The sequence below is a fragment of the Fukomys damarensis genome, unplaced genomic scaffold (genome assembly GCF_012274545.1).
Source record: "Fukomys damarensis isolate Sample0158 unplaced genomic scaffold, DMR_v1.0_HiC HiC_scaffold_16, whole genome shotgun sequence".
In the NCBI taxonomy this organism is placed as follows: domain Eukaryota; kingdom Metazoa; phylum Chordata; class Mammalia; order Rodentia; family Bathyergidae; genus Fukomys; species Fukomys damarensis.
In genome coordinates this window covers 110,772,176-110,782,090 of record NW_022900928.1, presented here as the reverse complement: position 1 = coordinate 110,782,090, position 9,915 = coordinate 110,772,176, and the positions used below count along the sequence as shown (strand labels likewise).

The 9,915-nt window shown below is 39.1% G+C and overlaps 1 protein-coding gene across 1 annotated transcript in view; it reads right to left on the bottom strand.

Moving 5' to 3' along the window:
- The window catches only part of Cps1 (carbamoyl-phosphate synthase 1), a 159,930-nt gene that overhangs the window by 16,492 nt on the left and 133,523 nt on the right, over nt 1-9,915 (bottom strand). The window contains exons 30-33 of the mRNA XM_010616046.2: nt 6,335-6,412; nt 3,331-3,438; nt 1,660-1,749; nt 169-339 (exon numbers count right to left, since the gene is read on the bottom strand). Coding sequence (XP_010614348.1) covers nt 169-339; nt 1,660-1,749; nt 3,331-3,438; nt 6,335-6,412 — 447 coding nt within the window. The remainder of the gene's footprint in view (nt 1-168; nt 340-1,659; nt 1,750-3,330; nt 3,439-6,334; nt 6,413-9,915) is intronic.

Here is a 9,915-nt window from a genome sequence, read left to right as displayed (position 1 = left end):
AAAAAAAAAAAAAAAAAAAAGCATTACAGCATTACATTATTAAAGGAAGCAATCGCTAGTCTAGAACTTTAGTTAGAAGGTTCATAAAGTCATGCGATTTTTGATGGAAAACTGTTCCTTTAATTTCATTCAGATTAATAAAATGACTCAGATTCTTAAAAATATTACCTTAATTGCAACATAGTCAGCAGGAATTATGGGGTGCTCCAGTGTTGGAAGACGCTGCTCATCAATGTTCTCTCCAGTCATTACCTTTGTGGCCACATCAATAAAGTCAACCCCAAGGGTCTTGGAAACAAAGGGGAAGGAACGAGAAGCTCTCAGGTTGCACTCAATCACCTGAAGAGACGAGGAAAGCCAAACGAGAGAGAAGATGATGAAAGCCAATGAAACAATATTGATATTCTCTCTGACACTTAGTTTATAATTATTATTAAGTGGAGGCTGGCACTCCTTCTGATAATGCCTTCCCTGTTCTCCCCACTGCTTGGGCTTTATCTAATGGTCCTCTAAGCATCTCTGAACTCTTACTCTTTTCCATCCGATTTCCCCAATCCCCATACATCATGCTGGAATCAGAGCTCAGATACTACCACATTCCTACTGACAGCCCTCATTAGATTCCCATTGGCATCAGAAAAAATCAGTCCCCGAAACCTTTCTATCCTCTTGCCTCAACATATCTCTCTATGTCATCTTACAACATTTTCCTGGCTCCAGTCCTATTTCCAAGCTTACTCTTTTATTATTTACCTAGGAAAATGATCTCACTAAACTGAGTTACTACTGTCTCCCTAAATATGCTATCTTTCTCACCTTTGTAGATGACCTGCTATCTGTGTGCAATATCTATTCTTCCTTAACTTGTCAAAATCTCAGCTATGCTGTAAGGGTCAGCTCACAGTGCAAAGTCTTCCATGAACCTTTTTATAATCCCATATTGAGTGGCCATATGATACCCAAATGCATATTCACACACCTGTGTGCACACTGGTAAATATGATCCTGATGTTCTTTAACTCCAAAACCACTGTATTTGTACAACCTCTCAGGAACTTGTTATGCTTAACTTTATAATATTCATTTTCAAATTTATTTTATTCCTACTCCTCACTAAATCATAGTCTTGAGAGCAGAGTCTGTATCTTACATACATCTGTAGCTACTGTATGACTGCATAGTAGGTGATAAATATATATATATATTGGTTACTGATTGGTTAAAATGAAAGAACAAATTAACTGGGAATAACTTAGTTGACTTTGATTTTTATCATATTTACTTTTTAAAAATGGAACCCAAACCAGTTTTCTCCTCTAAGTAAGGAAAAAAGCAGAACTTCAGTGAAGTAACATAAGAATACACTACATGTCTGGTTTCAGTAGGTACTACATCCATCTGCTTATATTGCAGAGGTATGCAGTGACCTTCCTTCCAGAGGATCTACAAGAATGTGACTGACGGGTCTGTGCCGCCAAGAACATGTGCCTTCAAACAAGATAGGCTTTATACTGGTGCAACATCCCCCTCTCAGACACCAACAGCTGCAGGGGTCTCAGTGATTGCAGCTGGTGTTCACAGAGATTACCAGAGGGACAAAAGCCCAGCAATGGCCTAACACGGTGACAATGACTTCTCAAGCACATTGGTTTCTCTTACCAAGACATCGTTTCCTTTGACAAGAAACTGGACATTGAATGGACCAGAAATGGCAAATGCCTTTGCAATCTTTCGGGTGGCATCCTTCACCTAAAGCAAAACCACAAGGAAATAATCCAAAAGAGCATGGCTTAGGTAAAATATAACACATAAAATGTACAGCACCTTCAATTTAGATTTCATTAATTTGTCTTTCTAAAGAACTCCATCTGCATTAATAAAAGTAATAATAAGGAAACTGTTTCAAAACATGTACTAAAATGTCATAAAAGAACAAAGAATGAATAATTTGTAGCATTATCTGTCTGCCAAATACCCCTCTCCTGCAATTACATACTCGTCTTACACTGAGAGTTAAACGAAATCTTTTTGTTGCTTTAGCACCAGAAACACCAGTCCAAACTCTATATCAATCTAATGACCTATCTGCTGAGAGGTGCAGGCCCTGAAATTACATAGTACTGCAAAGAGACCAGGGAGAGTTCTTTTATGTTGCTTTTCTGTTGCCCTCAACTCTACAAAGGTAGATATTATGGTCAGAAGGAAATGATGTTTGCCTGCAGGGAGACTCTGCATGTCTGCATGTCACACACAGGAATTCCTGCATCCAACCAGAGCCAGAAGGTCCCTTTGCTAAAAGGGGGCCCTGATTACAAGAAGTAAGAGCTCGTCTCTCATTACAATTACAGGAGTGGGTCAGCAATTTAATTGGGCATGAAAGGAAGTGAATTTTGTGGCACAAAGCTCTTTGAGATTTGGGGAAAGCAGAGTTTTTAGGTCATTTATATTGACATGGGAAATGGAAACATATTTAAAATACAGGGATTCTTTTTCTTTTTCCTGTTGCTATTTTACAAAGCATCCTGCTATTTCCACATTCTAGAACAAAGACCTTCAAAATGCAGCCAGTGTACAAGCAGACAGACAAGCCTGCGGATTCTGAGGGCAGAATCTCTGGAAAAGCTTCTTTAAGAAGTCAAGCTGGCTCAACATCTCTGAAAGCCATAAGATATCCCCAAGAGTTGTTTAAATGATAAGCTTTATTTATTTACCTAGACATGCACATGAGTACTGAGGACGTCACCTAACCTGCGAAGTTCTATAAAAGAGTGGTTCTCAAAGAGTAGTCAAAAGAGATATATCAGAAAGTGCTGTTTTAAGGAGACGGTGAAAACTCAAAGCATGGGTTCCAGAAGGTCCCAAAGTGACCACTATGCACTTGCTTGACTCACTTTCAGAAGTATTACTCTATATGCAGCTTATGTATAAGTAGTCCTCAAACCTGAGAACCACCTGCAGCAGCCATTCTCTCGCCGTGGTCCCCAGACCAGAAGAAAGAGCATCTCTTTAGTCACTTGGTAAAAGTGCAGTATCAAGGGGCTCCACCCGAATCTATGAATCAGAAACTCCCTGATTTCTAGTTGTTTGGATGCGCACTAAAGTTTGAGAACCACCGCACTTAACTACAGCCAAACAAGGTCTAAAGGGCCGTGAAAGAAATTATCTTTAAAATACTCAGCTGGCTGGCAAAAGGTTGCCCTCATCCCTAAGTTGTTCCTGAAGCATGTCTCATTTTGCTACCTCGTTGTTTTGTTTTGTTTTGTTTTGTTTCAATTGAGGTTTTTTTCATCTTTTTCTGTTTCTTTTCCACTTTCTTTTATAAGTGATGACCTTTTCAATGGCCCCTTGACTGATGGTTTGTGTGGGAAGCATCAGAGTGGCATCTCCTGAGTGAACGCCTGCGTCTTCCACATGTTCAGAAATGGCGTGGGAGATAACCTGCCAAAAGAAGATTTGAGAAAGAGCCGTCACGTACCTTCTGCAAGGAAACTACTCCCTCATGCGACCCTTTGGTTCTAACAGATGCTCCAAGCATTGACCAGTGCCTTAGCTAAACGCCAGATGACAACAGAAGAAAGAGATACATAAAGACCACCTGGGTTTCCACACTGACAATCTCCAGAGATGAACAAGCCTGGTTAAGAGCTTGCGTGACTCTTCCACTGACTGCCACAGGAATGGATAACGGGAAAAGAAGAAAATAAACCAATACATATTGACTCTTAAGAAGAGGCTAAGAAACTACAGGGTTTGTGAAGCACTGAGGATATGTTTTAGACACACACACACACACACACAAATAAATAAATGGAAAAAGAGAGGGAAGGGAAGGAGAAAAGAAGAGGATAGGAGAGGTGAATATCTAGCTAGGCAAATGGGATAACTGAGGTGGGCTAGGCAAATGAACTGAGGATCTCATCAAGAGACCTAAAAACTGAAGATTGAGGGAGGGAGGAGGAAACTATCTTTGTCCTCTTTTGGATACAAAGAAGTGAAACTGGCGGAAGAAAAAAATCACCCGCTCTGTATGACTAGCATATGCCTGTGTGACAATTCTGAACCTATGTTACTGCTTTAACTGATGTCAATCACGTATGTGTGAGAGAAAATGAAGCTGAAAGTGGGGGAGAATAACTGGGTAACTGTAAAAGATTTGTATAAATTATATAAAAGATTTATCAACTTACAGATACTTAAATCTTTCTTGTGTAACTTTTGAGTTCTGTGACCTGAGTAAGGCATTTTTATCTGTTTAGACTTGTTTTCTGATGAGAAGAAAATAACAAGGGTGCCTGTGTCATAGAATGTTTGCAAGGATAAAAGAGAATACACAGAAAGAACCTATGCACATACTTGACACATACGAATGGCTCAGTTTTTTTTTTGGGGGGGGGTGTCTGTGTGTGATCCAGAAAGGACAGGCGATCATCCCACTGAGCTTGGAAACAAGTGAAACATCCCCGAAGTACTATGAGCACGCTGATGTAATACCAGGGTGAGGACACTGGAACGTTTCCCAAAGGGAGAACATGAGATGATGTGCAGTGGCTGATGTCAAAGAGAAGCTGAGGCAGGCACACATCCCAGCAAGCTGAGCCAAATCAGGCCAGCAGACCAGCCCCCTTCTGCCAGCACAATATTTGAACAAGTACAGATTTTTCTAGGACTGTCTCACCTCCCCCACTTCCATAGACGTACCAGCACGTTTTTCTTATTTGTATCTCAATCTTAAAATATTTAAAATACTGAAAAAGTGAAAGATTAAACCTCTTCTCTTAAAAACAAGAGGTCAGAGATGAGAGTTCTAGAAAAGCAAATCTTACCTCAAGATTGAAAACACCTGAGATCTCAGCCCCCGCAAATAAAACACAATTCCTACTCTTACAATATTTTGTTCTCTTTATCAACACAGCAAAGAGTTTTTTAAACATCAAAGGGGCTGGGGATTTAGCTCAGTGGTTCTGCCACCTGCCTCACAAGCACAAGGTCCTGAGTTCGATCCCCAGTAACAACAACAGAAAAAAAAAAAAAGTCATATTGCTAAAAAATCAAATGAATACCTTCTAGAGATGATATAAAGAAAATTTCTCTCCTTAAAGTTTAGAAGCTGTAATAAATTATCACTAAAAGGTGTTTAAAATCAAGATTCTATGATTCTGTGTTAAGAGAATACTATTATGATTAAAAATAAGGAAAACCTACCCTAAACTAGTAATATGGGAAAAGAAAAAAGAGTGAATGTCTTTGGTAGTTTTATGGATTAGCTCTAGAATGTCACCCAAAAATCTCATGTCTGTGAAAGGGGATTGGATCAAAGGGCCACTATACTCATCAACGGGTTTATCTAGCAGTGAATTTAGTAGCTAAATGTGATTAGGAATTGGGAGCGAATGGAGGTAGATGGATGTGGGTGTCACTGGAAAAGGTACAGTTTTGTCCCTGGCTCCTCCCTTCTCTCTCTGCTTCCTGGCTGCCATAGGCTGAGCACTGTTTTCTCCACCATGGCCTCTGCCGTCCCATACCTGCCTTGCAGCCAGTGGACCACAGAACAAAATTGTTAGCCAAAATATATGGCTTATCTTTTGAGCTGTGGGTGTTGGGAATTGTCATCCAAGTGATTAAAAAAAAATGACTAAGATAGTAGTGGTTTGAAATATTTGCAAAACAGAAGATGAAGGCTAACTTTGGAATTTTTCTTGAAGCAAACAAAATGACATGTGCTCTCTAAAATGGAACTTCCTATATTTCAAGATAAATCACAAATGCTTTATAAACACAACTAGCAAGTTTGGATAAAAGTGCTCTTCACATTTTTCATTTCTCCCCAAAGTTAGAGGCCTTCACTGGATTAGCAATATCAGATGTGATACAGCAAGTTAATTTTATGTCATTATCCTATCTACCTGATCGTGTTTGGTTTTCCTTTTATTAATCCAGGAAAAGGGGGAAAGGTGGGAAATCAATAAAGAAAACCAAAGATTCAATTAGAAACTTTAGAAAGAAAGAAAAGGATTTTTATGGTATTCATTGAAACATAAAAGGAAAACTACACACAAGAGAAAATCTATTCAAAAAGAATAATGAGTGCAGGATGATAATTAATTTTGAATATCATCACAGAGAAGCTCTAACAGTATGAATCAGGAATTATGATATCTATGACACATCAGCTGAATTGTCAGTGAATTTGAATTTTTTTGACTGAGGAGCTTCTGCACTGTTTCAGAGACCTGTTTTGCAGAAATCATGAATTCTAATCTATGAATGTTTAAAGATAGCTAAGGAAAAATTAATGGGAGGACAGGGGAAGAGAGAGAGGGATAGAGGTTTTTACCCTTCCATCTTTGCCAACAGCATCCATTTCTACTTCCCGTGCTCCCTCTATAAACTTTGTCAGCACCACTGGATGCTCCTGTCAATGAGGAAAACAGAACAGCAGAAACATTAGCTGAAATTGTGTGTATAATGTCAAGCAGCTCATGTACCTTAAGTAAATATGAAGGCATCATTTGCAGGAGACTTAAGGCTCAACACAATACATGAACTCATTGGCCAGGCTATTTTGTACATGTAAGGTTATTCTCTGCTTACAGCAAAGCAAGGCCAAGGGTCTTTCTGCAGATCTCTCTGAGAGCTCAGCAAACTGGACACCAGTTTCTGAGAACTCAGAGAAAACAGGGGGCTGAAGAGAAGTAGAATATGGTTTTTCTGCTACCAGAATCATTATTATTTCTCTACTTTATCTATAACTATATATAATTATTGATTCAGGCTTTTTATCTCTTCCTAACCTCGCCTTTCCTAAGCACGACACCTTCCACAGTCAGCTCTCTATATGAAAGCTGTAGAGGAGCTTAGAAAGAGAACAGCATGTAGCTTTGGTTTGATTGGGTCAAAGATGAAATCCTTTACCTGAAGTGGATACACTTTATCTAGCTTTCAGAGTATAGCACTGGCAACGGTAAAACCAAATATTTTTCTTTATTAATCTAAAACATGCTTTATTTCTTGAATGTTTCTGACCATTTGTCAATCTTGAAGTGTTTCCTACATTCAGTTCCTTCATTATAGTGTTGGGATCTCCCCACATCATGACCATCATTTGATTTCTCCACACTAAATAAACTGACTGCTGATCTTCTGGGTTTAGATGGATCCTCCATAGAACTCAAGGAACATGGGCCTGATACTGCCTTCTTACCAGGTCCATGTCTCTCCTTCCTTTGTTCCATATTTTCTCTTCAGCTTCATCTTTCAAATCTCAACCCATCCCCCAAAGACTGGCTTCAGCCACATCCCACAGGGACCTCTACATCATGGATTATACCATGAAGTCCCATCTTGAAGCAAGAGCAGTCATTGTCTAGGATTTTGAAAGCTGATGTGATACAAAGGATCTTGCCTCCTGCATGCCAAGACCCTGTTTGAGAAAACTTTCCAGAGCACAGGACAACAAGGAAGTATTATTAAATGCCACAGCAGTTAGAAACAAGTACTCCCACAGGCTAAGGGATCTGAGGACTAGGACCAACAACTGTATTCCCCATCCTGACCAACTGAATAGATTTATGAAAAAATCTCCTAATCAATTTCAATCTTTTAGCATCATTATACATTGTTTGTTTTCTTAAAATACTGTTTTCCTTAGTATCTGTAAACTACAGTCTCAGGCTTTCTTCTTTCTCATGTTCTATCATCATGCTTCTCCCCTTTTTATACAGCCCTAAATGTTGCTATTTTTCTGTTGTCTGTCTCAGCTGCTCTGTCTTCCACAGTCTCCTTCAGTGATTGTTCACCACCTAAACTTCAATTTTTTTGTTTGTTTTTTTGAGACAGGGTCTCACTATATAGTTGAGACTGACCTGGAACTCACTATGTAGCCCAGGCTGGTCTCGAACTCACAGTGATCCTCTTGCCTCAGCCTCCCGAGTGCTGGGATTACAGGTGTGCACCACCACGCCTGGCCAAAACTTCAATTTAAAGAGCAATATATTTATTGAAAAATTTATATTCACATATTTATCTCTAGCCATGATCTCGATCCTCAATTCAAAATCTATATAACCCTCTGCCTTCAAATCATTTAACCTGGAACTCACTATGTAGCCCAGGCTGGTCTCGAACTCACAGTGATCCTCTTGCCTCAGCCTCCCGAGTGCTGGGATTACAGGTGTGCACCACCACGCCTGGCCAAAACTTCAATTTAAAGAGCAATATATTTATTGAAAAATTTATATTCACATATTTATCTCTAGCTATGATCTTGATCCTCAATTCAAAATCTATATAACCCTCTGCCTTCAAATCATTTCTGCACGGATTCTTCACAGGCATCTCACATGCAAAAGATTAAAAATTAATATATGACTTCCTCCTCTAAAACTTCACCTCTCCAGTGTTCCCTATCCTAACAAGGTGCCCTACAATCCAGCCAGTTGTCAAAGGCAGGACTCACTAGTCAACTTGTGTCTTCTTTCAGTCTCAATGCCTGCACATGAGGTAATTCCCTTCAGTGTACATCTTCAATATTTCTCTCCTCCTTTGCTACCATTATTCTGGTTCGAGACTCTGTCATCTTTGTTGTGAGCCAGAATGGCCCACTAACCTCTCTGATGAATTCAATCTTGGTCTATAATTCACACTTTCATTTTATTTATTAGTACATGTTTGTGATGCATAATGACTATTTTCATTTTGAGTATTTGATTCATGTACGTGACGCATGTTCTTTTTTACCTCCCTTTCTATTCCTGCCTCCCCTTCTTCCCTCTATTTCCTGGTCTCCTTTCCATTAGCACACCTGTATTCCTAGCACTACAATGCTACAAACTATTCAGATACTCAGTACCATATTTGATGTCCTAGTCATATAACAAATATTTTAACAATTTCTAGAAACTTTATGCTCTTCTCACCTTTAGGCCTTTATACCTGATGTTTTTTCCTCCTATAACACCCTCAATATAAAACTTTGACCCAGTTCATTCTGAATCGACCATCAAGCATCAATTTAAAAATCCCTTCTTAAGGGAAGGGATACCAAAACTTTCACACTCTGCTTCAGCAGCCTAAATCTCTAGTGTGATGGACATTGCTCACCACATTTCACTGTAATCAATGGAGGTTTCAGTGTCCCTTGAAAAGAAAGTTCTCTGTGAGACACTATATATTATACATTGGTGTACTCCCTAACAATGAAAACAATGTCAGTAGGTACCAGCTACTGTATATGAATACGTGCATAAATAGAAGAAGGGTTGATACAGGCTGGTTTTATTCTAAACACACTGAACTGAGTATTCCAGACTCTGCAGTAGTTTGATGGGGAGACTTGAACCAAGAAATATTCAATCAGAATATCTCTAGTCTAAAACTTTAATCCTCGGTGAGTTCTGTCCATATACTAACAGGAAAAAAAATGTATATATATTTTAAAATTCTGCTCAGCAGAAGCCCATGATATTCCATGTCCCAGGCAGAAAAGAGAAGAAACCTTCCTCAATCACACATCTAGAACTAGCTGGGTATAATTCCTGGTCTCTCCAAAGGGGTGCAGGGCAGGGTCCTTGAGAGGAAATCACATAGAGGAGAAGATAGCTTGTGTCTCATTCCAGAGCACATCGATGAAAACTGGTACACTGAAAATATTCCCTTCTTAGTTATCTGACTCTCATACCAGTGTTGAATTCTAAACCCACTTGGTTTCTTTCTTTACATCTTTTGCTTGTTCTCACTGTTTATATCTCTAACCATTCTCTTCCTCACCCAAACATCCCAGAGGAGCAACAATCCATACTTTCTATCCCTCTTTGAAATGCTGCTTATTTCCTTTTCCCTCCAAATTCTACTTGCCTAATATCAAACTCTTCTCTGTGAGTTGATCTTTTTTTTTTTTTTTTTTTTTTTTTTTTTTTC